Genomic DNA, 27,185 nt, shown 5'->3' on the forward strand with positions numbered 1-27,185 from the left:
TCTCGCTTCCCTGCTCCAGCACAGCTCTAAGAGGAGGTGAGCACTAATTACAGCTGCTGCCCCGACTCCTTGCTGTGCCTCCACCACATGCCAGGCTCTATAGCAGGGCAGTGTTGGCCGAGCAGGGCCAGCTGGGCAGGTGCCCTTGCTCTGGTGGTGACAGGCAGCCTCATGCAGTAGAAGAGCCTGAATGCCATCCCTGACCCTTGTGAGCTGTGTAATCCCAGGCAAATATCTTGAATTTTCTTTTTTTTTAAATTTTATTTATTTATTTTTGGCTGCACTGGATCTTTGTTGCTGTGTGCGGGCTTTCTCTACTTGCGGCGAGCGGGGGCTACTCTTTGTTGTGGTGCGCGGGCTTCTCATTGTGGTGGCTTCTCTTATTGCGGAGCACAGGCTTAGTTGCTCCACAGCATGTGGGATCTTCCCGGACCAGGGCTCGAACCCGTGTCCCCTGCCTTGGCAGGCAGATTCTTAACCACTGTGCCACCAAGGAAGCCCCTCTTGAGTTTTCTGAGCCTCAATTTCTCATCTGTAAAATGGGCACAGAATTCCTTGCAGGGCTGTTATGAGAGTTTAAAAAGTCACTGTGTAGGGCTTCTCTGGTGGCGCCGTGGTTTAGAATTCGCCTGCCATTGCAGGGGACAAGGGTTCGAGCCCTGGTCCAGGAAGATCCCACGTGCCGCAGAGCAAGTAAGTCCATGTGCCACAACTACTGAGCCTGCGCTCCAGAGCCCGCGAGCCACAACGCCTGAAACCCATGTGCCTAGAGCCCGTGCTCTGCAACAAGAGAAGTCACCGCAATGAGAAGCCTGTGCACCGCAACAAAGAGTAGCCCCTGCTCACCGCAACTAGAGAAAGCCCGGCGCAGTAACAAAGACCCAACTCAGTCAAAAATAAATAAATTAAAAAAAAAAAGTCACTGTGTAAAATGCCTGGCCCAGGGCCCACTTGGCTCACTGTGGGTCCTTGACCAGTTTCCTAGGTCCCCTGCAGTGCAGGTCACTCCCTCAGCCCTTCATCTGCTTGGCATCCCTGAGCAGCTGCTAGGGCTGGACCTATGCCGAGCGCTCACGCGGAAGCTGAGTCTGAGTCTTCCAGGTACCTCTAGGCCAAGGGGGTGAGGACAGACGGGGGTGGGCCATGGAGGAGGGAGGCAGTGTCTCAGGGAGCTTCAGACCAGAGCAGGGCCCTTTGGGTGGCCTGCTGGATGGCACTCGGGTTTCACCCACAAATCTACCCGGGAACCATGGTGGGAACCTGGCTGGGCAGAGGCGGGAGGGCTGAGGGGCTTTGGGACTCCAGGCGGCCCTGGGCAACCCCAGCCTCTCAGAAACACCTTCCCAACCTGAGGATGGAGGAGTTGGGTGGTGTCGGCAGCTCAGGGGTCGCAGTCTCAGACCTCACTCACTTATTGTCACTGGTCACCACGAGGCCGAGTCATATCCCTAGGACTGCCTTGATTCGTTCCATCTGTACAAAGGGAAGGACAGTCCTCCCCACTCCCCACGGTTTCGGTGCCGCCCGTGGAAGCAGAGTGAGTAAGCTGGTTATCTTCCTGACAGCTGTCTGCCTTAGGTGAGGAGGGTGTGAGGTGTACTAAAATATTCCACGGGTGTCACTGTACGCGGTCCCCTGCTCTGCTGTCTGGGGGGCCTGGCGGGGGCGGGAAGGGGGAGGTGGACGTGGTTCAGGCAGAGAGCGGCAGGATCTCTGGGCCGAGAGGAATTCCCAGGGGAAAACCTATACGAAGGGAGCGCAGAGGACAGGAGGGGAGGGGGCAGAGGGAGACGGGGTCCTGCAGCTCTGTGCGAAGCAGTTTTCAAGCGGTCCTGAGGCGTCAAGGGGCACCCTAGACAGTAGAACCTCCCGCGGATAGGGTGACACCTCCCCCGAGGCCCACCTGGGAAGGGGAGAATGTACCATTCCTGGACTGCGGAGAGAGACAATGAGGTCAAGTGCGCAGTGTGACGGGTAAGTAGCACGTGAGCAACAAATGAATTGTTCACTTCTACAGGATTATCTGCCGGTTTTACAGAAAAGGAAACAGAGCGAAGAGCCCAAAGCCACATACAACTAGTGAAGAGGCAGAGGCTGCACTTGAACTGTCCCAGAGTACACGGTCGAGGCGTCCCACGCGTAAAAGCCTTAGAAATCGTCCCTCCTGGGGTAAAAAGAGGTGACGCGGTACGGTGGCAGGGAAATCCTCCGGCTGACCGTCTTGTCGCGGGGAGAGGTTGGGCAGCAACCCACTCAGAAGGGGAAAAACCGAGTGTGAGCGGGCAGACGAGGTCGCTTGTACACCCCGCCCCGCCAGACCGCGCCCGGGTTGGTGCCTCCCCGCGCAGCTGCGAGACGCGGCGCCTTTAAAGCCCGGCTGGGGGCGTGCCCGGCGCGCTGAGGGCACGCCTCTGGGCGCGTCCGCCCGGCGCCCCGCCCCGAGGCTTGTAGCCGCGGCCCCGGGAGGCGGGGCACGCTTTGGCTCGGCGGCCGTTCGAGTGGCGGCGGTTCGGCGGCTCGGCGCCTCCTTTCCCTCCGGCGGCTTCCCCGCGCGCTGCCCAGGGCGCCCGGCCGCGCCCTGACACACTCGGCCAGCTCGGCTATGGCCCGCGCCCCGCGACGTGGCGGGCGGGCACGGGGGCGCCGGACGGCGCGGCCAGAGTGAGGCGAGGCCGCCCTCCCGCCCTCGGCCGGGGCCGCCCGGGATGGCCGTGCCGCCGCTCCGCCGGGCGCTGCTGCTGTGGCAGCTGCTGGCGGCGGGCGGCGCGGCGCTGGAGATCGGCCGCTTCGACCCGGAGCGCGGGCGCGGGCCGGCGCCGTGCCAGGCGGTGGAGATCCCCATGTGCCGCGGCATCGGCTACAACCTGACCCGCATGCCCAACCTGCTGGGCCACACGTCGCAGGGCGAGGCGGCCGCCGAGCTGGCCGAGTTCGCGCCTCTCGTGCAGTACGGCTGCCACAGCCACCTGCGCTTCTTCCTGTGCTCGCTCTACGCGCCCATGTGCACCGACCAGGTCTCGACGCCCATCCCCGCTTGCCGGCCCATGTGCGAGCAGGCGCGCCTGCGCTGCGCGCCCATCATGGAGCAGTTCAACTTCGGCTGGCCGGACTCGCTGGACTGCGCCCGGCTGCCCACGCGCAACGACCCGCACGCGCTCTGCATGGAGGCGCCCGAGAACGCCACGGCCGGCCCCGCCGAGCCCCACAAGGGCCTAGGCATGCTGCCCGTGGCGCCGCGGCCCGCGCGGCCCCCCGGCGACGCCATCCTAGGCGCCGCCGGCGGCACCTGTGAGAACCCCGAGAAGTTCCAGTACGTGGAGAAGAGCCGCTCGTGCGCGCCGCGCTGCGGGCCGGGCGTCGAGGTGTTCTGGTCGCGGCGCGACAAGGACTTCGCGCTCGTCTGGATGGCCGTGTGGTCGGCGCTGTGCTTCTTCTCCACTGCCTTCACCGTGCTCACCTTCTTGCTGGAACCTCACCGCTTCCAGTACCCGGAGCGCCCCATCATTTTCCTTTCCATGTGCTACAACGTCTACTCGCTAGCCTTCCTCATCCGGGCTGTGGCTGGGGCCCAGAGCGTGGCTTGTGACCAGGAGGCGGGTGCGCTCTACGTGATCCAGGAGGGCCTGGAGAACACGGGCTGCACCCTCGTCTTCCTGCTGCTCTACTACTTCGGCATGGCCAGCTCGCTGTGGTGGGTGGTGCTGACCCTCACCTGGTTCCTGGCGGCCGGCAAGAAGTGGGGCCACGAGGCCATTGAGGCCCACGGCAGCTACTTCCACATGGCAGCCTGGGGGCTGCCGGCTCTCAAGACCATCGTTATCCTGACTCTGCGCAAGGTGGCAGGGGATGAGCTGACCGGGCTCTGTTACGTGGCCAGCATGGATGCGGGGGCACTCACGGGCTTCGTGCTGGTACCCCTCTCCTGCTACCTGGTGCTGGGCACGAGCTTCCTCCTGACCGGCTTTGTGGCCCTCTTCCACATCCGCAAGATCATGAAGACAGGGGGCACCAATACGGAGAAGCTGGAGAAGCTCATGGTCAAGATTGGGGTCTTCTCCATCCTCTACACTGTGCCCGCCACCTGCGTCATTGTGTGCTACGTCTATGAACGCCTCAACATGGACTTCTGGCGCTTGCGGGCCACAGAGCAGCCCTGCTCGGCAGCCACCACGCCCGGAGGCTGGAGGGACTGCTCGCTGCAAGGGGGCTCAGTGCCCACCGTGGCTGTCTTTATGCTCAAAATCTTCATGTCGCTGGTGGTGGGCATCACCAGCGGCGTCTGGGTATGGAGCTCCAAGACTTTCCAGACCTGGCAGAGCCTGTGCCACCGCAAGATGGCAGCTGGCCGGGCACGGGCAAAGACCTGCCGGGCCCCCGGGGGCTATGGCCGTGGCACCCACTGCCACTATAAGGCCCCCACCGTGGTCTTGCACATGACTAAGACGGATCCTTCTCTGGAGAACCCCACACACCTCTAGGGACACAGGCCTGCGTGGGGAGGCTGTTGCCCCCTCCTAGCCCTCCTCCGGAGGAGACAGCTGACTAGCAGCTGCCCAGCTGTCAAGGTCAGGCAAGTGAGTGCGAGGGGCCGAGGACCAGGGCGGGGAGACTCTCGTTCAACCCTCACTTGTCAGGACCCAGTGAGGCTCACTCCCCTGTCGCCTAGTGCAAGGGGGTGGGCCTGGCTGAGTCCCCCGCAGGGCCCTGGAGGTGGGGGCATGTGGAGAGGAGGAGGGGTAGAAGGGGGTGTGGTCCAGCAGAGTTTATTTAATGATGTAATTTATTGTTGGAGTTTCTCTGGAAGCTGTGACTAGAATAAACCCCCGTGTGGCACCGCTGAGTCTTCTCTGGACTGGAAAGGGAGAAGGTAGGAGGGTGAGGGCCCTGCAGGAGTCTCCCATGTGAGCAGAGCTGGGGGTGGGTTCTGGGCTCATCCCCTGACCCCGTTTTCTGACTCTCCATCAATGGGGAGGACATCGTGCTGTGAAACAGCTGTGTTTTGCAGGAGTCCCAGATTCTTCTCCTCTTTGCTCCTTTTGGCAACCTGCTTGCCTCTCTGAGCCCTGGGTTCCTGCTTCCCAAAGTGAGACTGGGATGCCTGCTGGGATACTCAGGGAATCCCCTGGGATGACACTGTCCCCCTCTGGCCCGGGGGAGTCTAGCCTGTTTGGGTCCTGGGGGTAAGACTCTGCTTTCCTCATTTTGTATAAAAAATGAGGGCATCAGCCTACCTCAGAGTTTTCCTCAGAGGCTCAGGATCTGTTCCCACTGTCCTTATGGCCCATCCTGCTGTCCCCTCCCTGGGGCCTGAGGGCCAGGGCCCAGCTGACTGTCCTCGTTGCCTTTGAAGATTGCTGATGTGATGTGGCCACTTCACTCCTTGCGGCCCTAGTCAGGGCACCCCACCCTCTCGTCCCTCTGGGTGGAGATGGGGCTGGACTATTATATGGGCATCTTGGTGGCAGACACAGGCATAGAGACAGCCCTTGAAGATAGTGGGGATTGGGTCCCTAGCTCCTAAAGGGCTGCGGAAAGGTTTGAGTTGTGAGCACAGCAGTGAGAAACAGGGCAGGTGCTGGGGCGTGCACATGGCAGCTGTGCTGTCCCTGAGGCAGCTCCCACATTCGTGTGCCAGGATAGGAAAAGGTACTTGCGCCTATCTGTGTGCCGGGGAGGCCCTGGAGCTGCCAGGACCTGCGCCACCTCCGTGTGTGGCCGTCCCGGAGACCCTGTCAGCGTGGAGTCAGACCTCAGCGTCCTATCTTAGCCTCTGCTTTGGCCACTGTGACTCCAGCCAGGGGAGGGTCTTGGTTCCTGTCTCTGGGTGCATGACACGTTCAGCGTCACTGTCAGGAGGCCCCAGGGTCCAGCCCCACTGCCAGCCAAGGGGAGGCCCAAGGTCAACTGCTTCATATCACAGTAGGGCTGAGCCCCCAAACCCAGCACCTCTCCAGCCAGAGCCCTTTACCCTGCACCAACCACCAATCTCACAGGAACAAGAAAGAAACCAAATGGAGATCAAACAGGTGGCATCAGCTCCCTCAGGAGGTGAGTGGGGAGAGGGCTGTCCCTCACAAGGAACAGTACTGACCCCTAAGGGAATTTCGCAGCCCTCACCCCTGCAGCTGGCAGGTGGAATGCCCCCCCATCCCCCCAATCTAAATCCTCCCCTTCTCATAGACACAGGATAAGTCCTCATGCCTTCTCTGACCAGTGAAACCAAGTGACCCTAACATGTGGCAACTCACCCGGGGAGGGTCCCTGACTGAGAAACAGAATGAGCTTAATGAAGGTGACAGGGGCCCAAGTTGGGAGTGGGAGGGGGAGTGGCTGCACCGAGCTGAGCTTAACAGGTTTGTGGGCAGCCGACCTGAAACTGCTGAGGGCCTGCACTAGGGCAGGGGCAGCCAGAGGCAAAGGAGAGGATTCTGGAAACAGGGGAGGAGAAAGGCAAGTGATGTGCAGGGGCCAAGGGTGGCGGGGAGGGTAAGCATCAGGGGCAGCACCAGTTCACCCAGGTCCTGCCAGTCATTGGGCACCTGGCTGTGTCCCTCAGCGGAAACAAGACTGGCTTCCAGGACAACTGGGATGGCGGGGGTGGTGGGGGGTGGGGGGCGTGCAATCAGGACAGGCCCCAAGGGGGCTCTGCTTTGAGGCTGAGATGGTTCACATAGGCCAGGACCTGGGAGGGAGGGAGGGCGGGCGGGCCTTGCCAGCTAAGGCTTCTCAGCGCTGGACAACATTATGGAAGAGTCCCAGACCCTAGAGGAAAAGGAAGAAGGAAACATGATTAAAGACCTTTTACAGAAGTCCTCCATCTGATCCTCCTCTCCCCGTTGTGCAGACAAGGGAAGTGCTTGAAGGGATCGATTGGCTCAAGTTCACACAACCAGGGAGACTGTGGCCTCCAGAGCTTGTGATTTCACACCATGGAGTCCATTGGGGCATGGGGTGAGATGGACAGGGTGGGTGTTATAAAACCTAGGGCAGGGCTTCCCTGGCAGCGCAGTGGTTGAGAGTCCACCTGCTGATGCAGGGGACACGGGTTTGTGCCCCAGTCTGGGAGGATCCCACATGCCGCGGAGCAGCTGGGCCTGTGAGCCATGGCCGCTGAGCCTGCACTCCGCCATCGGGAGAGGCCACAACAGTGAGAGGCCCACGTACTGCAGAAAAAAAAAAAAAAAAAAAAACCTAGGGCGGTTTTGTCCAGAGAAACCGGTCCCACAGTGGGACCTCCCCCCACCCCCAAAAAGGAGATTCCAGAACCCAATGGAAACACCTCAGAAGCCAACACCTGCTGGCCTGTGCGCCCCCGGCCCCCGCCCCTTCCCTCAGGGGCCTAGTAGCCCAGCACAGGGCCCCTTAGAGCAGCACGTCTGTGCATGTGTCCACGCCAGCCGAGCCTGTCTGAGGGCCGAGCCTGTGCTTGTTCTTAAAGGAACTTCTGAGCCCTGACCTCAGTCACTATCAGTTCCAGGGAAACAATTCAAAGTTCATTGGAGTCAGCAGGGGTGATCTTGACTGAGGTCAGATTGAGGAGAGGCTGCCCCCCCTCCGGGGGGGGGGTCAGTAGCTGCCCTCACTCTCTGCTCAGTCCCACCCTGAAGGAGGAAGCTCCAGGACAGCCCGTGTGAAAAGGCCTGGGGGTCCTGGGCGGGGGGTAACAGAACAGCAGCCTTCTCCCCTTACCTGGTCTAAGTGTCTCGCTCAGTACCCTGCGGAGGGGACCCTGGCTCTCGGGCAAGTGGGAGACCTGGTTCCCTAGTGGAAGCGGCACCGCCCCTGAGTAGCTGCTTTGGAATCAGTCACCAGCTGACTGCCACCCTTGACTGTGCTCCCTCCCCAGAGACAGGGTTTGAGGAGAAACAAGAGTAGGCAGGAAGAGGAGTTGGTCTCTGTTGATTGCCAGCATTAGTATTCCAGACCCCTCCTCAGGAAAAAAGTTTTCTCGTCTCCATTTGCAGTAGTCAGCCCAAGTTAGGTTTCTCGTGATAGGGAGGAATGGGCTGGGATGGCTGAATAGGACCAGGATACAGAGCCTAGATGAGGTGACAAGGCCCCACAGGCGCTGGCCTGGTGTAGCCTAAGAAACCCACCCCAGGAATAGGACTTCACAGGTGTGGGTGGGCTGGGAGTCCCAAGTCCAACCGTGCCTGTGTGGAAAATGTCTGGAGGTTACACAGCTCCCTCCTCCAGAGCTTGAGGGCTGGTCAAATTCAGTCCGACCTTGGGGCAAACCACTTCCTCCCCTGCGGGACTGAAAATCCCCGAGTGCTTGGCGCGGGCGTGACTCAAAGCCCACGCTCACCAAGGCCACAAAGGGAGTCAATGGCAGAACCCGCACCCAGGACTTAGGTTTCTCCTCAGATTTCTTCCTATTTTACCTTATGCCATCCCTGGCGCAGCTGGTCAGGAACTGGCAGTTGCGCTTCTCAGTGAATGGGATCACGCAGTGGCCCTATAAGATCCTGGAACTCCACCGGCAGGTTGCCAGCCAGCAGTGATCTACTCAAATTAGCCACTCTGCCTTTACAAAAACTCCCAGCATAAAATATAAATGAAGGCACGAATAAAACAAGATTGGCTATGTAGTAGAACTGTTGAAGCTGAGTAGGTGGGAGTTTGTTCTATTTCCACACTTTTTGTGTATGTTTTATATTTTCCTTGAAAAGTATTTTAAAATGTCGAGTTTCCCCCAAAATTAAGTCCTGAAGGACTACACAAGTTCCCGTAGCGAAGCCTTAAAAAATACTTTCTCCTAGTTCTTAGAAGTTTCAAATGGAATGGGGGGGAGGGGGGTGGGTGTTGAGACAAAGACAAGGCCAGGAGAGGCTTGAAGGTCACAGCTTCGATTACCCAGGGCACCAGAACTCTCTCCTGGAAGCAAAGAAATGCAGTAGATGGATCTGACCTGTGGTTAAAAAGACTAAGTCAGAGGAGGTCCTCTCCAGAAGAACAGGCTCCAAGAGTCCATGGGAAGACAGCGCTCGCTCGGGACTGCACCACCCTCCAAGAGCACAAAGAAAAATTCACCAGAATTGTTTCTTCTTTATAAACACAAGTACATAATGTTTATTTGAAATTCCAATTTATTACAAGTTTACCCTTTAATGGGGCCCTTCCTCCTTAAGGACAACTTGAAAAACAACAAAACTCAGGTGTCACTGAAGTGGGAACACGGAATTCTCACTGTTAACAAGAACAGACTGGCTCTAGGGTAAGAGGCAGGGCAGGTGTCCACGGCTGGGATTGTGAAATTGTAACGTCAGTGCTAACTCCAAGCCTGGGGGAGCCAGGATGGTAAACCTATCCAGCAGCCCCTGGAGCAAACCCCAAGGAGGCAAGGAGGCCAGGGGACAAGATCACACCTTGAAGTTTCACTTTAAGAGGTTTTAATTCTCAGGTTCTGTGAGCTTCAATCCCCTTGGTGGACTTCTTTTCCCTTACTTTAAATAGGTACAGAAGAGCTTAGGTGCTCCCATTTTTCCAAATTCAAAGCTGACAGAAAAAAGAAATTAAACCCTGTTTTGTGTTTTTATCAAAATCTGCCATAAAAGGGAAAGAAGACTACAAAGTTCTGCCTAAACATAACTACTAGTGCTAGACTCACTGTGGGAAGGGGCCGTGGAGCCCCTCCTCCTGCCCTCCGCCCCCCACCCCGGCACTGAGCACTGAGAGATTCAGGTTCCCGGGGAGCCTGAGTCTGAGGCCAGAACAGCACAGCAGGGGCACTGCACACAGAGGCGGCGGAAACAGCCACCAGGGCAGGCAGAGGGATCGTCCATGACCAGGTCCCCACTGCTGGCCCTGATGAACCCCAACCCAACTTCTCTAAAGGAGAGACGATGGGCCAAGGGAGGAGACTGGGCAAAGTAAAGCAAACACGTTATCATATAAACTGTACTGTACATGTGCCAAAGCAAGATGACAGAAATATTTTTACAAGATGTTCTTTATACAATATCACTGCTGAAACAAGCAACTTTTAATAACTAGAAAAGTCAATTTAAAAAAAATTAAACATTTAAATTCTTCCTGCTTTTCTTCTGCTCCCCTAAGAGCTTGTCTGGTATGTGGGTGGGCTGGGCTCCAACACCCCTCTGGCCAGACCCATCAAAGTAAAGGTTATATGCATGGTTACAAGCAGGGCTCCAGTCTCTGAGTGAAGTGCCTTAGGGTTTTTTTTCCAGGGGGCAAGGTGGGGCGGGAGTGGGGAGAGAGCTGTCACAAGGAAGGGGAGGGGTACTCAGGAATGGCTACAGGACATATCCCTTTACTCTGCCAAGATCAACTCAACAGACCACAACTGTTTCATGATGCTGGTGAACACAGAATTCTGTATGGCACTCACTGATACCATCACCTGAGAGGGAGGGAGGGAGAGACAGAGCACAGGCTTAAAGAAACAAGACTGTGTATAAATATAGATTAAAAAACCCAGTTGGCCTGATTACCCTTCATCCTTCTACGTAATACAGTAATCCCTCCCCTGGAGACCAGAGGGCTTGGCACTGTTGTGGTGGCCAAAGTGGGAGGGACCTTAGGAAAGAAGAAAGAAAAGGAATTGGGTTCACAAGAAAAGCCATACCCTGGGACTCTTCCTGGAAACTCTCGGAAAGGGGGGTTAAGGCCATCTATCCCCCACAGTATTTCTGGGCAAAGACCACCAACCCAGTATTAGGCTCTCCAAAGTGCTCTGCTTGATTAAGGCCCATGGAGAGTTTTGGAGACACGGCACAAGCTCGGATGACAGGCATTCCTGGGCTCCCCGTGACCTCCTCCCTTCCACGTTCTTCTCCAGCGTCCTCTTTCGCCTCCCTCCCCCCTCCCTCGCTCTCTCCCTCGATTCCCCCAACCTCAGCTCCCTTACCAGGGCCCCTGCCTCTCTACTTCTTCTGTCTTCGTCCCCTGGACTGTCCAACGGGCTCTGGCTCACTGTCCCCTTCATCTTCAGCAAGCCGGTCGGGAAACTTCTTACGTTTCCTACGGACATATGGGTGGCCAGGAAGATGTTTATGCAACAGAGCCATCAGACACTGTTCTGTCTTCACCATGCAGTTTAGGACATGGCTGCCTCGGCAGTTGTAAAGCTCAGCGTTGGTAAACACTTGCTTCATGTCAGTAAGAAACTCCTGCACAGAGCGGTAGCTCCCACAGGAACATTTGTTCTGCATTGTCTGGAAGTCCATAGGGTGGGTGATCACGTCATAGTAGTCCTCAGCCTCATCTCTGGTCACGGGCTCTCTGTGGAGAAGAACCAAATGGTGAGATAAGCGCAGCCCTGAATCCAATGGACAGAAACCTTGTTATCAAACCACCAGCCCCAGAACGCCCACCCTGCTGAGACCAGCCCACTGGCAGACAGAGCAACTGTGTTCGCTTGCACTCAGAGCGGGCTCTGCTAGTCTGGAAGCTCATTTCCCTGCCACTGAGATGTGTCCTCGGGGTTCAGCTGCAAGGTTGGGCCTACTCCCCTGCGCCTGAGGCCACGGAGCTCACCTGAAGGGCCAACTGAAGCGGTACTTCACGATCTTGTGGAGGATCTCTTCACACTTCTGCAATTCCAGGCTTTGCCTCCGGGAGCTCCGCTTGGTCTGAAGTACCTGGCACCAAAGAAAGACGACATGTTATTACAGGTCTGAGAAAAGAAGAGTGGACAGGGCAGGAAACGCATATATCTGCTTAACACAGAAAAGAAAAAGGTCAATCATCTTCTCGGAGCAGAGACGGCCAAAATCATCTGAATTGGGCTTCCCTGGTGGCACAGTGGTTGAGAGTCCACCTGCCGATGCAGGGGACGCGGGTCTGTGCCCTGGTCCGGGAAGATCCCACATTCCGCGGAGTGGCTAGGCCCGTGAGCCATGGCCGCTGAGCCTGCGCGTCCAGAGCCTGTGCTCTGCAACGGGAGAGGCCACAACAGTGAGAGGCCCGCGTACCGCAAAGAAGGAAAAAAAAAAAAAATCATCTGACTTGCACGCAGGGAGCGCTCTCAGCAGGGGGCACTAGCCCACCTGCCTCCTCCCTGGTGGACGGTGAGCAAAGCAGTGGAGGACATGCAGCAGTTGCTGTATTACAGCAGTCCTGCCAGGGGCCAGCTAGAGAGGGCCACTGTCACCAGGACGCTAGCCCTCTGAGAGCAGATGGACCTGGGATTACGGTCACACTGCGGATGAGTTTAAACAAGCAACTGCAGAAAGCCAGGTGGGTTATGGGGACCACCCGCAGCCAATTTTGTGGGGGTGGGGTGTCAGAGGGAGGAAAAGCAAAAGGTACAATTCCTTTCCTGGGCTCTCCCCTGCAGGCCTGCAGCAGCTAAGTGGCTAAAGAGAAAGGGGCGTGCCTCCCTTCCAGGTGGCAGGAACAGGCCGTGACTCACAGAAGTAGAGGCACAGAGTTGAAGGGGTTAGGGCCAGGCACACAGGAGGTGCCTGCAATGCCCTTTGAGCACCCTAACGGCTTGCTTTATGCCTCCAGCCCACCTCCAACTCCAATTTAATCTGTCAAAAGAAGCAAATTTTCAAGAGCCTCTTTCTGTCCTTTAAACTTCAAGTGAAACCTAAAGTAAAACCACTAAAATTACATTGGTTGAGGAGCAGAGGGGAGGGTAATGTCCCTCCCATGACAATTGTCGGCAAAAGACCCAAGAGTAAGTGAGGCTCCAACATTGCTGACATTCCCACAACGGAGACCCAGCCCCTCTGAGCCATGGGAGACACATGGATACTATTTTAAAATCCTTAACAAGTCGCAGGCTGCCTGTTAACTAGAGGAGATGTTTGCAGGCTGCAGCAGGGGAATGCCGGACATAGCTGTTCCCGGAGGGCCTGCTGCCTCGTTTGCCTACAGGCCCATCCATCTGCCTCATCAGTCTCCAAAGTTAGGGAGGAGGGAGCAGAGGGGAGGCTCCCACCTGTTGCCTGCTGAATTCCTAATGCTGGAGTGGGGGATACGAAACAGAAATGCTGGAGGGCAGATGATAAATAATTCTTACCAGCTCATCAACCTCAGCCTCGTCTACAGGTGGCGCCTTCGGCCGAGACCTCCTGGTAGGATGCGGCTTCTTACCTGGTCGTCGGCCTGGCCTTGCTGCAGGGGCGATGACACCCTGCTTGCCCCGGACAGTCTTTCGAGGTCTCACTGAAATAAAAAATATGCATAAAAAATATGCAGACCTGAGGATGAAGGGAGCATGCCCATGGAAGGGGTGATACTCTGGACAAGCAAAGCAATGGCTTCCTTTGGTTAGGAGGTGCTCTTGCTATCCGTCTCCTGCCGACCTCACAGGACACTTTAAGGGCAGCAGTAGCAGATGGAAGAATGGGTACTTTTCTGCAACTGCCAAAGACCTTTTAAGAGTCTCTTCAGAAGGCCAGTTCCTTTAGTACGTCCACTCTCTGTCCCCACCCTGTTCAGTTACTCTCAGGAATGAGGGCCTGGAAGGAATCAATTGTAAACTGACTCACTTAGGAGAAAAAGCCACTTGCTGATGGGTCTGCCTGGGAATTCCTTCAGCCCAAGCTCAGCCTGAGAACGCATGTATTTACATGTAAGATGGAATCTGAGTGTGGAACAGATCCTGTTTCATAATTCCCAGAGTTACCCTATACTCACCACCACAATCTTTTCAGAGAAAAGCTGATACTTATGTGAAGTACTTATGTGAAGTCTGCCTCATTGAATCCAGTTTAAGCCTAGCCCAGTCCTGCTTTCTGCGATTTCTAAAAACCATAGACAGTAGGCCCGGCCACTTCCACAAGAGCCCTGCTCGGGATCCCACAAGAGAGAATAAAAACTACAAACGCACCCGAGGCTGCCTGTTTCTCAGGTTTACAACAGGCGCTCAATGTCAGACAAACCAACATTTCTCAATACATCTTCAGGAAACAACGCTCCATCAGGATTAGCTCAAGGCTGCTCCACTAAGCAAATTTTCCCCTGGAAAATGGGGAGGGGCAATTTGGAGAGAGATAGGGGTATACGGAGGCAATGATATAGAGAATCAATAAACAATGTTTTATATTCTACTTCCAGACCATGATGACCCCTCACTGACTATTTTAGGTTCTCTAAGTTGTAAGACCAGGTGAGGAAGAGAGGGTAAGGAGCTGATGCCAAGGATGAAATGATGGATGCAGGGAACAGCCACCGGCCCAGGGCCTCGAGTTGCACTAGGGAACCACATCGTTGGTGGCCTACAAGGCAGAGTAGACAAGAAGCTCTGAAGTTCCAAACACTTCCTGGATCCTTTTGGTAGACAAGGCCCTAGAAACCTGCAGAGGGAACAATTCCCTGGAAAGACGAATAACTTGCAAGTGGAAAGCAACCATTACTTGGAAAATAAACAAAATCAGTCCATTGCTATATTTAGAATCTGTTCCTAGACAACCATGCATCCAAATCACGACTCTGGCAGTACTCCGTGGTCTCTCTGTAATGCAGGGTTAATGAACTACTTGTCTCCTTACTCAGATACCTGAAAAATCATGCCTTGGGAACAAACAAAAGGAGCCCTAGAGGAATGAGAGAAGTGTAGGTGTCCCAAATGAAAACCCTGCAGGATCGGGGAAGACGGTAGCAGGGGTGCAAGCCCAAAGTCCTCAGGTTTTGACAGCACCAGTACAGTAAGGACCAGGAGTGCCAAACGTCCTCTCTCTCCTTTTACAGCAAGTACGACTGTCCAGGGAGTTATGATCTTGGGAACTGTACCTCTCTTGAAAAGCTCATCAAAATCTTCTGTCTGTATTAACCTACAAAGAAGGGTATATTTTGCAAAAAGGGAGGCTGTTAAAAGGCTCAACTACAGGACTTAAGGTTTAACAAAAATGACACGACTCTCAAAGCCTCAAAAAAAACGAACATGAGAGACTGAGTCAACAAGGTGAGTTTATGTGATGAGGCCTTTTCCCCCTACTGACATCTAGAGAGAAACAGATCTGAACCTTCCTAACAACTACGCCTAAACCATGGAAAAAAGTCTTCCCTGTCCAACTAGCAAATCTACAGCCCTGCACACTACAGGGAAGAGAAGAACCACTGCAACCACAGAAAAACAACTTCTTTAAAAGCAACACTGCACCAGAGGCCAAAAGAACTGCAAGAGACAGCAATGGGTCTAGACCCTTGTTACCCCATCCTCACACTGAGGGGCTCAGAACCAGCAGACCTGTCATAAACAAGACCTGGGGCCTTGAATTCCATGAAATCTTGGACCAAGTGGATCTGCCAGTTTGATGTTCTGAGACCAAGCCACCCAACCTCCTTATAGGAAGGTAGTTAATTGGCATCTTGAAAACCCATTTAAAACGTGGCAGCAGTCGCCCCTCCACCACAACTTGTGAAAAAAAGAAGACGGCACGATGGCCTTGTTGGGTTATCTACCGCCAACCCAGTCTTTCCAAGTCAGCTTAGAAGACTGTGAGGTTAACTATGAAAGAAACTGAATACTTACGTCGCAAACCAGCCACCTCATAATCTTCCTCCCCCTCCTCCTCCTCCTCTTCTTCCTCTTCGTTGCTCTCATCATCTTCGCTGTCCTCAGAGGCAGACTCTTCCGTATAATTCCTGTGGGGGGAAAGACACTTGTAGAGAACACGGATCTAGGCCGAAGGGGTCCTAAGAAAGGTAAAGTCCCACATAAATTGTGGCAACTTTTCCCTCTTCACAGACTAGACAGATTTCATGCTAAGGGGAGGGAACCTGAATCTAGGCCAGGACACAGGAAGCAGAATGAAAACCTAAGCTTTAACAGAGTGTCTCCTCTATCAGGCCCCAAACCCTCTGGCTACGATATTAATGGCAGCAAAAACCAAGACCAAAATGCAACCCCCACCCCTCAACATACAAAACAAAACTCTGTTCCTTCTGTCTCACAAAAACAGCCAGATAATGTAACATTTCAGGTATTAAAAGTTGTCCCCAGTGCTGGGGTGGACTGAAAGGATAAACAGCCCAGACAGGTGTTACTCCACCTTGATGGCCCCCTTCCAGGAGCTGAAACAGCTTGCAGATGACCATAACATCAAAGCACTGGTAATCCCAGCTCAGAACAGCTGGTCCAAAGCCTCACCATTTCAGAGTGGCAGCCTCATCTCTCTAAGTGTAGCTGGAATGGAGTGAGAAATAACCGAGTAATGCTGTTAGGCAGGGTCAGGATCAAACAGCTCTGACCTTTCAAAGAGACACCAAGCCAGACTGCTACAAGCTGCTCTTCTACAACCTCGAATTTCAATGTGGAAAACAACGTTATTAACTTTAGCAAACATTAGGCGTCTCCTCTTTACAAGGCCCTATGTTTGGCCTTACTGGGATGAGGATGAAGAACAAAGCACCACCTCTACTCTCAGGGCAGAAACAATCTCATAGGAAGACAGCCGTGGATAAAACTGACCAAAAAGGCAAGATGCATCGAAAAACAACTTTGGACATGGAAAGCTGAACTGGAACACAGAGGAGGAACAAGTAATCCTAAGGATGTAAGGATGTTTCCAAAAAGCAGTGAAATTTTAGGTAGGCCATGGTCAGTTTAGCCAGGTGGGAGTTCTGGGGACAGGGAATATTCCCAGCTGGGAGGAAAGCACAAGAGGCAAGGATGCACAATGAACAGCCTGTAACAAGCACACAAACATGGGAACAAGGGCTTAGAAAAACATCAGCTAGTATTACATAATGAGAGTCTCAAAAGCTAGGCTAGGGAGTTTGGACTTTACTCTAGAGGCAGGGGGAAGATCGAAGTTTTTGAACACGACAGTGACATAAGCAAATCTTTGTCTTACGTAAACCATTCTGGTATCACCATAAGAGCTGGATGGATAAGAGGGAGGAAGATATGAGGTAGAGTTGAGAAGCCACTGAAGGAGCCCAGATGAGAGATGGAGAGGGCCAAATGACAGCAGGGACCATGGGGAATGGACATCAGGATTCTGACTCATTAAGACATCTAGATACTGAATTGATAACATCTGGCAAGTTGAATGAATACGGAGACGGGGGAGAGGAAGACACCAAGTTGACACCAAAATTCTAATCATGCTAAGGAAGGAAGAGTAGGTACAGGTAAGGAAGGTAGTGAGTTTCAGGATTTTTAGCAGTGACTGGCTGCAGAAGTCATCACAAATTAAGAAGTGGGCGAAGTGGAAGCAAACAAAGGATATGTTATTTGAGAAGAATGTATGACCAAGAAGACATAAAACACAGCTGGTAATGAAAACAAGAAATGTCGACAATTAAGCTAAAATTAAATCAGAGCCCTTTGAGCCCCCACTGTAATACCTTAAATGATGGGGCTCTGCACACAAAAGATGAACTTAAAGCTCCTCAGCATCATTCAGTTTGAATAACCCAAGCTCAAGTATAACAGCTATTTATTAATTTATTTGTTTTTAAAAGAAGAAATTCTCACCTGCCACGGGAGTTGCGCCTGGCAGTGGCAGGCTGGCAGGCTGGGCACTGCCATTCACCATCTGGTACTTCATAGAGGGCCGGCCTCAGACAAAACAGGTGGAAGGCTTTATTACACTCGTCACACAAGATCAGCTTGTCATCCTCACCTGCAAGGAGATAAACTTGTACAGCACTGTAGGGAGTGGGGCAGTAGTCAGTGAGCTGTAAGGAAGAGCTGCTCAGCCTCAATTAACCCAATGGAAGAACAAACATTCTAGTACACTGCTACCCCATTTTAAAAAAACTCAGTCATCTTCTGAAAAAAAATGTAGCATTAACTAGACTATAGGTAATTTAGGGTTCAGGTCTTCTAACTTATATCCCCAAATACTCCGGGCTGGAAGACGACAGTTAACATTTACTAGGAGATAGCAAAAAATCAAGCAGTAGCAGGAGATTTTTGCTGCCCCTGTCCCACTAAGAAACGAATCTCCCATGAAGTATTACATTTTTTGCCCTTCCTCCTCCTCCCCGACGACACAAATGCTTCCCAACTCATATCTGATATGGTTCTCCTAAATCATTCGGTTTCCCTACATTTGAAAATACACCAAACCAATTTAAATGATAACTTCTCCTCTCCAACCTTCATTCTACATCAGTTTTTAGAGCAACTGAATGATTTTACATAGGTCTTTTCATCCTTGTAAAGTAAATCACAAAACAGCTTTAGCCACTGAGAAGTCAACCACTGGGGGGCTTTTAGCCATCTAGTTCCTTTTACACATAATGGGGCTCTAAAAGTTCTCAGCATTAAACAGTCCAAATGCTTCGCTCTGTAGGATTCCATGCCAGAAGGTCCAAACCCAACTATTCTTCACAACGTTCAAATACTGCCCTCTACTGGTAGCACCCAGTAGTCATCATGGATGACTAAAATTAAGAGATAATGAGAGATTTAAAATTTTAGTTAAAACTAATTTGTTCCCTATAGAAAATCTAAGAATTGGCGAGATCAACTGCTCTTATTTTACACTCAAAACTGAGGCACAAAGGGCCTGCTGTGATTTGCGAGCGTGTGACTTTAACGACTAGCATTTTATGGACTTTCAGGAGAAGGTAAAATCTGGCCCACCACCACCACATTTAAAAGTTGTGCACACAGAATTCTTAAGGGATAAAAGATCTTGCAAATGGAAGTCCTAGTGCCTAATACACTCAGATAAGCAACTCTGATTTAAATATACCTTTCTTTCGACAAACTTTGCATCTAGCATTTTCTGCTGACATATCCCATTTGATACAGGCATCAAGCATCCCAAGTAGAACATGCATTCTGGAAAAAGTCTGAGCTTCACGGATTGCTGTCTTCCATTTTTCCAGAGCAGATGCGACCTAAACAGAGACCAAACCAGGCCAGCATTACTACAATGACTTCAAAGACATGAAATGTGGATTTTTCACATAATACTGACAGTATACACAGAGAGAGGACTACAACTAGGTAAAGATACGAGAGCATCCTGATACATTCACCTCCTAGAGCTCCTCTGGTCTAACCCATTTATCTTACAGAAGAAACCAAGGCTCGGAAGGGTGGAAAAAAGTTGCCAGAGGTCACACAAAGAATTCAAGGAGGGGGAAATGACTAGAAGCATGTCACTTCTAGTGAAATCAACTTAAAGATTCAGTATCATTTAAAAGCAGGAACATCTGTACTGTGTAAATAATGCTAGTATGCAACAATGTCATGTAGCTTGGTCAGTAAGATTATCAGTTTCTGCACTAATATGTACCATAATCCCAGATTATAGGGCCAAGAAATAGTAAATAGTATCTATAAAGCATTCTATAATTCTTAAAAGTATTAAGTACTGATATGAAATATTCTCTTGACTTTATCACCAACTTCTAACTTAAGTGAAATCTGTAAAGTCCCAGGGGTTGGCCTGATTTCATTCTGGGCAGTTACTCTCAGCATAATCCACACTGTCTCCACTCATCATCAGAAAATGCAAATTAATTTAGAATTAGCAAAGTAAAAGAGGATGGAGAAAAAAGTAATTAGGAATTTTCAACCCTCCCTCTATAAAATATACATTCTGAGGAGGAACAAAAATGCCATTTTAGGATAATTCATTTATTTGTATTGCTGTTTTATTAATTAAAAGGTGACTTTTGGGGATGTTTTCAAAGCACTAAAAAAGCCTAAACAATTAGGGTGAGCATCCATGTAAACAAATGCCATTATAGGGGACATCATTCTCAGACAGTCAGAAAATACAACAGAGCTGGACAAGGTAAAGCTTCGGCAGTATACCAGAAGCTGAGAGACTAGGTTATCTCACTCTCATCTACCTTGTGGAGGTCATACTGCTTAACTCAGTCATGACTGAACTAAAGTTAGCCATGCTGGCTACTTTTATTATACAACCTGGCTAGCTCTAGCTAACTGACAACAGCACTGCTTGGTTTCACTGCCCTGTCCTAGGCAAAAAGCCTATTTTAAGTAATAGTCTTCCTCCTTTAAGAAAGGCCTGTTATCCCTGAAAGGCCACAGCTCAATTTGAAATAGAGCTGCCAAGGGACAAAGACAGTTGAGCTACTTCTGAATCTGTAGTGTGAGAGTTCAGGGAGGGGACCAAAGGCTGTCTATTCTCTTTCCTATAGAAACAGAGAACCACTGAGAGCCTTGTGTGTATAAATTTATGAATAATGAGGATAAGTAACAAACACATCGAAAAAATCTATTTAAGAGGCTGCTAAACTTCTAATGGAAACTGACTCATTCCTTACTCCAACCTGCAGTGAAGATATTTCAACATCTGCCTTTGAAATACAATTTCCTTCCTTCCCTTTTCAGAGCTCCTCAGTAGGATGTAAGATCTACAATCACAGGTGCCTTGCAGGTCTTCTCCCCTAATGTAATGGAGAGCTGACATACGGTACCACAGATTCTCTTACTGTAATAATTAATGCAAATCTCTTCATTCAGTGGAACATATATTTAAGAATTTCAGGTTTGGTTCCTAAAAGAGTGTTATTGAGAACACTCAATTAGCCAAGGAATGGTTAAAATGGGCTTTGCTGTCCTCTAGTGGACAGTCAGATGCACAAAAGCATTAAAAAAATCATCAGTTGGGCTTCCCTGGTGGTGCAGTGGTTGAGAGTCCGCCTGCCGATGCAGAGGACACGGGTTCGTGCCCCGGTCTGGGAAGATCCCACATGCCGCGGAGCAGCTAGGCCCGTGAGCCATGGCCGCTGAGCCTGCATGTCCGGAGCCTGTGCTCCACAACGGGAGAGGCCACAACAGTGAGAGGCCCACGTACCGCAAAAAAAAAAACAAACAAAACATCAGTATACAGTACTGCTTTTTACTTATTTCCTATAAATTATAAAATCTGAACACCCAGCACATGTGCCCTCATTAAAAGAAACAAACAAAAATCTGAAAGAGGGGCTTCCCTGGTGACGTAGGGGTTAAGAATCCGCCTGCCAATGCAGGGGACATGGGTTCAAGCCCTGGTCCGGAAAGATCCCACACGCCTCAGAGCAACTAAGCCCGTGTGCCACAACTACTAAGCCTGCGCTCTAGAGCCCATGAGCCACAACTACTGAAGCCCGTGCGCCCAGAGCCCGTGCTCCGCAACAAGAGAAGCCACTGCAGTGAGAAGCCCGCGCACCACAATGAAGAGTAGGTCCCGCTCGCCGCAACTAGAGAAAGTCCGCGCTCAGCAACAAAGACCCAACACAGACAAAAATAAATTTATATATATATATATATATATATATATATATATATATATATATATATATAAGAAAACTGGAAGAGATCTTGAGAATAAGCTTATTTAGCCTCATTTTAAAAACAGATTTACTGAGATATAATTTATATACTATCGATAACAAGTTCCCCCTGTAAAGTGTACAGTCAATGCCTTTTCATATATTTGCAGAGTTGTACAACTATCAACATAATCTTAATTTTAGAACACTTTCATCACCCAAAAAAGAAACCTTGTCATTCCCCATTCCCTACCCTAACCCACCACTTCCCCGGCCCTAGGCAACCACAATCTTCTTTTGCTTTATAGATTTACCTATTCTGACATTTCATATAACATGTGGCCTTTTGTGACTCGCTTCTTTTACTGAGCATAAAGTTTTCTAGCTTCATCCACATCCCAGCATGTAACAGCACTTCACTCCATTTTAACTGCTGAGTAATACATCCATTTTGTTTATCCATTCATTAGTTGGCAGACATTTGGATTGTTTCTGCTTTTTGACTATGCTGAATAACAAACACTGCTATGAATGTCTGTGCACATGTGTGTAATGTTCATTTATTATTTTTCGTGAAAAGAAAGTTTGCCCAAGGTCTCACAGCAATTTAGGGCCAGGTCTCCCAATCCCCAATCCAACGCTCCTGGCATTATACATTAGATCCTGTTTCATCCACTGAGTTATCCATCTAGACCAGCCTCGTCTCCAGCTAGCCTCTAATTTCGAGGGCGAAAACAATAGGCACTCAGATTTTAAAGAACATCTTAAGTATCCTCCCACTGCACAAAATTCCAGTCCAGAACATTAAAAACAAAACAAAAAAACCCCACCATATCGAAGACTTTTTAAAAACACAGGAACAGCAGCAAGATAAAGTTTTGACATACAACACGGTAGCATCAAGTAAATATTCTGTTTTGCAGTACTGCTGAGAAGCTGGACACACAACACTGATGAAAAAGTCAAATTCTTTAGCATATTTAAATGAAGTTGGGACCTAGTTAGAAGTGGCAGAAGTGCGTATAACAAAATCAAGGGGAAGCCACCTTATGTGCAAGTCACCATTAATCCCTTTACCTAACAGTAAAAAGGCAATATATCTTGGCAAGAATATAATGAGGCTTCAGACCATATTCTTCCATAAAAGAACATTTAAAATGGAAAAACAGATAATCAGGGACAAATGCATCCAAAGCAAAAAGAGTCTAACAGAACCCAGGATTTGGCCAAATTATACGTCTTTCCCATTTAATGCAAGAAAATGAAATAAACATTAAATATTTGAAATAATTGACTATTACAAAAAGGGATTTGAGAGATAATCTACTTTTTCAAATAAGGAAACTGAAGCACAGATTAGGGACTGATATTAGCTCATGCAACAACCTAGTGCCAATTGAAAAAACCCTGGCCCATGCTAAGTGGAAACCTTCAAAGCAAAGGACAGTGGAAAATTTCAGAGCTGTGGCAAGGCTGACCTTCGGTGGGGAACTGCAGGGCATAATGCCATTTTAATGGAGAACATTGCTGAACTACTTAGTAGGCAGCCTAATTGATTTTCCAAGAAACTCTTCCATGTTTTCCATTTGTGTACTATGTGTCTGGGCCTCAAGGTTAAATCTGCAAAGTGCTCATATTTTCCTCCCCAATCAATCTAAGAATCGTCTCATATGACAAGCTAAAAAGAGGTTACTTCGCTATGGGGTTAAATACTAAAAAAGAACTTAAATGAGAACTCTACAGCTACTAGTTCCCAATGAGAAGAAAAATTTTATTGAGTCAAGAAATGGCAAGGAAAGATCACATCAAGAAAAATACTAGGACTTCCCTCGCGATTCAGTGGTTAAGACTTCGCCTTCCAATGCAGGGGGCCTGGGTTCCATCCCTGGTTGGGGAGCTAAGATCCCACATATCTCCCTGGCCAAAAATCCAAATCATAAAACAGTAGCAATATTATAACAAATTCAATAAAGACTTTACCTGTGTGAAATCTCTGAGTCTATGCCATGAATCAATAGTTAAATGTTTATCTAACTGAATCTTAGTTCTCTACTCACCTCTGACCCAACATGTTCTTTCCTGTATCACATATCACTCTTGGCCTCAGGAAGAAACCCAGGGGGAACATGACAACTGTGTACAGCTACCAGAGGAGCTTTAGAGAGTAAACTCATTCTGTGTAAACTCAGGGCAAAACAAGGACCAGCTGTCAATGATGAGAAGGCAATTTCAGCTCAACCTAACATTATGTCCACCCCGCTTCCACAACCTAATTAATTTCTACCTGTTCTTCAAAAATCCAGCTGATAGATTCTCTTCTCTGGGAAGTTCTAAGCTGCCCTGGTATCCCTCACAGGAGAGCCAAGCACTGCTCTTTCTCAACATACTTGTCACTCTACTCCAACCATCTCTCACATTCAGAGTTCCTTGAGAGCAAGGACTTCCAGCTTCTACTTATGACCAAAACCCCCAGACTTTTGCACAATGACTGGCACAGGCAAGCCTTTACCAGATGTTTGTGAAAGAAAGGAAAGGAGGGAGGGAGGGAGGGAAGTCAAAAACAAGGGAAAGTATTCCACTGGATAATGGCTGGGACAGCTCCCTTAATGTAGTATTTTCAAATTCTTTTCTTCACAAGTAATCTTAAGCAGAAATCTAGTACACAAAACAGAAAAAAATGGAGCTGCTAATTATCCTAAAAAAGAAAAACCAGAGACAGCATAATGTTCATCAATAAGGAATTAGGATGTTAAAAAAACAAAACAAAACAACAACAACCAAAAAAACCCAAATACCAGGATGATCTATACGGACTGACAGAGCGAGAGGACAGATGCCTAAGATATGTTGATGAGTGAAAAACTGCAGAATATTATGCAGAGGGTTCCATTCTGTAAAAATCCAACAAAACTATCTTTGTATGTACACAGAAACACGTCAAACTATTAAAGAGTGATGTCCTTGGGTGGTGTGTGTGTGTGGCAAAACTAAAATGGGAATTGTCTCATATCGTATCTACCTCTCACATTTGATTTACTTACAATGAGCTACTTCTAAAATTAAAAAACCCAGAAAACTGGATTATACACATACAAAAAAATGAAGTTGGACCCTTACCTTATACTATATACAAAAATTAACTCAAAATGGATCAAAGATCTAAATGTAAAAGCTCAGACTATAAAACCTGTAGAATAAAATACAGGAGGAAAGCTTCATGACATTGGATTTGACACCAACAGCAGAGGCAAAAAAAGAAAAAACAGGTAAGTTGAACTTCATCGAAGTTTAAAACTTTTTGCGTCAAAAGACACCATCAACAGAATGAAAAAGCAGGTAATTCCCCGGCAGTCCAGTTGTTAGGACTCTGCGTTTCCACTGCAGTGGGCACAGGTTCAATCCCTGGTCAGGGTACTAAAATCCCACGTGCTGCTCAGCACGGCTAAAAAAAAAAAACTGAACAAGCAGCTCACGAAATGGGAGATTATATTTGCAAATCATGTATCTGATAAAGGATTAATATTCAGAACATATAAGGAACCCACACATCTCCCCACCCCACCCCCACAAAAAAATTTAAAAATAGCCAAATGACTCAGAAAGACATTTCCCCCAAAAGATAAGCAGCCAATAAGCACATGAAAAGATGCTCAACATCACCAATTACTAGGGAAATGTAAATCAAAACCACAAGGTAGGGCTTCCCTAGTGGCACAGTGGTTGAGAGTCCGCCTGCCAATGCAGGGGACAAGGGTTCAATCCCTGGTCCAGGAAGATCCCATGTGCCGCGGAGCAACTAAGGCTGTGAGCCACAACTACTGAGCCTGTGCTCTAGAGCCCAAGAGCCACAACTACTGAGCCTGCACGCCATAACTACTGAAGCCTGCGTGCCTAGAGCCCGTGCTCTGCAACAAGAGAAGCCACCATAAGAAGCCTGCGCACCGCAACAAAGAGTAGCCCCCGCTCGCTGCAACTAGAGAAAACCCACGCGCAGCAACGAAGACCCAACGCAGCCAAAAATAAATAAATAAAAAAAATAAAAATTAAAAAAAAGGTGGAAGTGACCCAAGTGTCCACCGATGGACCAATAAACAAAATATGGCCTATACACACAATGGAATATTATTCAGTCTTAAAAAGGAAGGAAATTCTGGCAAATGCTACAATGTAGATAACTCTGAAGAAGTTAAATAAACCAGTCACAAAAGGACAAATACAGTATGATCCCACTTTATATGAGGTACCTAGAGTAGTCAAATTCATAGACAAAGAAAGAAAATGATGGTTGCCAGGGATTGGGCGGGTGAGATGGGTAGTTTAGTGTTTAAAGGGCATAGTTTTGCTTTGGGAAGATAAAAAAATTCTGGAGATGGATGGTAGTAATAGTTACAGAACAACGTGAATGTACTTAATGACATAGAACCATACATGTAAAAGTGGCTAAGTTGTTCATTATGTATATTTTACAATTCTTAAAAGTTTAAAAACCACCACCTTTTAAAAAAAGGAATTAGATCTGGTAAAGTGGAAGGGGGGACTCTGACACACTATCCAGCTCTACAGGCAGGGCTGTGCTCCACAGACCAGTTTGAAAACTACAACATTTGGAGAAAGCGATAAAGATCAAACACTGGCTAGGGAACAGTGCTTATGTAACTAAAAAGCATAGGGTTAGATAATTTTAAAACCAGATCACATACTTCTACGCAGTCATAAAACTACATCTTCATTAGCTAAATACCTTTGCTTCCTCTGCCATTTTTTTCTCTTCATCCACCTCTTCAGTCTTTGCTGAATCTTCGCTTTGGAGTTTTCTTCTCTTTTGCTTGGGAGCCATGAAGCCTTGGAGAAATTTCTTTATGACACTGGCTTGAAGGGCAATCACACACTCGCCAAAATCCTTCAGTTTCTCTAGTGAGATCACCTACAGAAAAAGATTTAAAAACCAGACTGAGTAAAAGGCCAAGAGAAAGATGAAATAGACAATCCTCGATTAAATTCAAATCAACCTAGACCCAAATTGGTCACATAACATTAATTTAACTGGGTTCCTCAGTTCAATGGATGGCTTATGCATTTGAAAGTAGCCAACTACTTGGATTTCCCTGATGAAGGGATCCATGGGAGGCTGAAACTTGCTCTACTTAAAGGAAGTTACTGAACTCATTCATACACTCAGTGACTGAGTGCCTACTACGTGCAAATGACAGTCTCAAGGCAAAGAAAAACTGAGAAGGAAAGTAAAAATTTACCAACCTAACAGCTTACAACCTATAAGCCAGATAATACATTTTACATACTTGATCTCATCTAAGCCTCACATTTATTTTATGGATAAGGAAGCATAAACTAAATCACTTTGATCCAAATCATGCTCTTAAGGACTGAAACTACCTTCTCAGCCACACAACACATGCCAATTAAAAAAATACCATTTTAGGGGCTTCCCTGGCGGTGCAGTGGTTGAGAGTCCGCCTGTCGATGAAGGGGACGCGGGTTTGTGCCCCGGTCTGGGAAGATCCCACATATTGCGGAGCAGCTGGGCCCGTGAGCCATGGCCGCTGAGCCTGCACGTCCGGAGCCTGTGCTCCGCAACGGGAGAGGCCGCAACAGTGAGAGGCCCGCGTACCGCAAACAAAAACAAAAACAAAAAACCCCCCCACCATTTTATAACTACAAAGAGAAACAAAGAATGATGATAATCCAACGTTAGCAAGGTGTGGGCCCGGGTTTGGCACAAAGTAGGTTATTGATAGATATTTGCTAAATAAACAAAAAAGTAACTGTAATATTTGAAACAGGTGAAATTCTTTTGGTTGAGTAATTCCTAAAAAAAAATCTTTAAGAACAATAAAGATGTTTAAACCTTTTTCCCAGGTAATGTACCAAGAATTCATAACCAGACTAATGAAAAAAAGTTACATATATAAGATGCATATATAATTTGTTAATTCTAATGGCAAAGAAATAGAAATACAAAAGTCTGGCAGTAAAAGATTTACGATATCAACTCCATGTGT

The 27,185-nt window shown here is 49.2% G+C and overlaps 2 protein-coding genes across 2 annotated transcripts in view; one reads left to right on the plus strand and one right to left on the minus strand.

The window, feature by feature from the left end:
* Window positions 1-2,491: 2,491 nt before the first annotated feature.
* FZD9 (frizzled class receptor 9) lies at window positions 2,492-4,835 on the plus strand. The gene has a single exon (XM_067705887.1). The coding sequence runs from the start codon at window positions 2,706-2,708 to the stop codon at window positions 4,476-4,478; it is 1,773 nt and encodes a 590-aa protein (XP_067561988.1). The 5' UTR covers window positions 2,492-2,705; the 3' UTR covers window positions 4,479-4,835.
* A 5,921-nt stretch (window positions 4,836-10,756) lies between these two features.
* BAZ1B (bromodomain adjacent to zinc finger domain 1B) overlaps window positions 10,757-27,185 on the minus strand; it is a 64,503-nt gene continuing 48,074 nt past the window's right edge. The window contains exons 13-19 of the mRNA XM_067705880.1: window positions 25,907-26,089; window positions 18,627-18,774; window positions 17,399-17,546; window positions 15,449-15,561; window positions 12,992-13,137; window positions 11,500-11,603; window positions 10,757-11,244 (exon numbers count right to left, since the gene is read on the minus strand). Of these exons, the coding sequence (XP_067561981.1) occupies window positions 10,887-11,244; window positions 11,500-11,603; window positions 12,992-13,137; window positions 15,449-15,561; window positions 17,399-17,546; window positions 18,627-18,774; window positions 25,907-26,089 (1,200 nt within the window). The 3' untranslated portion in view covers window positions 10,757-10,886. The remainder of the gene's footprint in view (window positions 11,245-11,499; window positions 11,604-12,991; window positions 13,138-15,448; window positions 15,562-17,398; window positions 17,547-18,626; window positions 18,775-25,906; window positions 26,090-27,185) is intronic.

The sequence above is a fragment of the Pseudorca crassidens genome, chromosome 15 (genome assembly GCF_039906515.1).
Source record: "Pseudorca crassidens isolate mPseCra1 chromosome 15, mPseCra1.hap1, whole genome shotgun sequence".
Lineage (NCBI taxonomy): Eukaryota > Metazoa > Chordata > Mammalia > Artiodactyla > Delphinidae > Pseudorca > Pseudorca crassidens.

Coding starts and splice junctions, on each gene's coding strand:
- FZD9 (XM_067705887.1), top strand. CDS start 2,706: ATGGCCGTGCCGCCGCTCCGCCGGGCGCTGCTGCTGTGGCAGCTGCTG.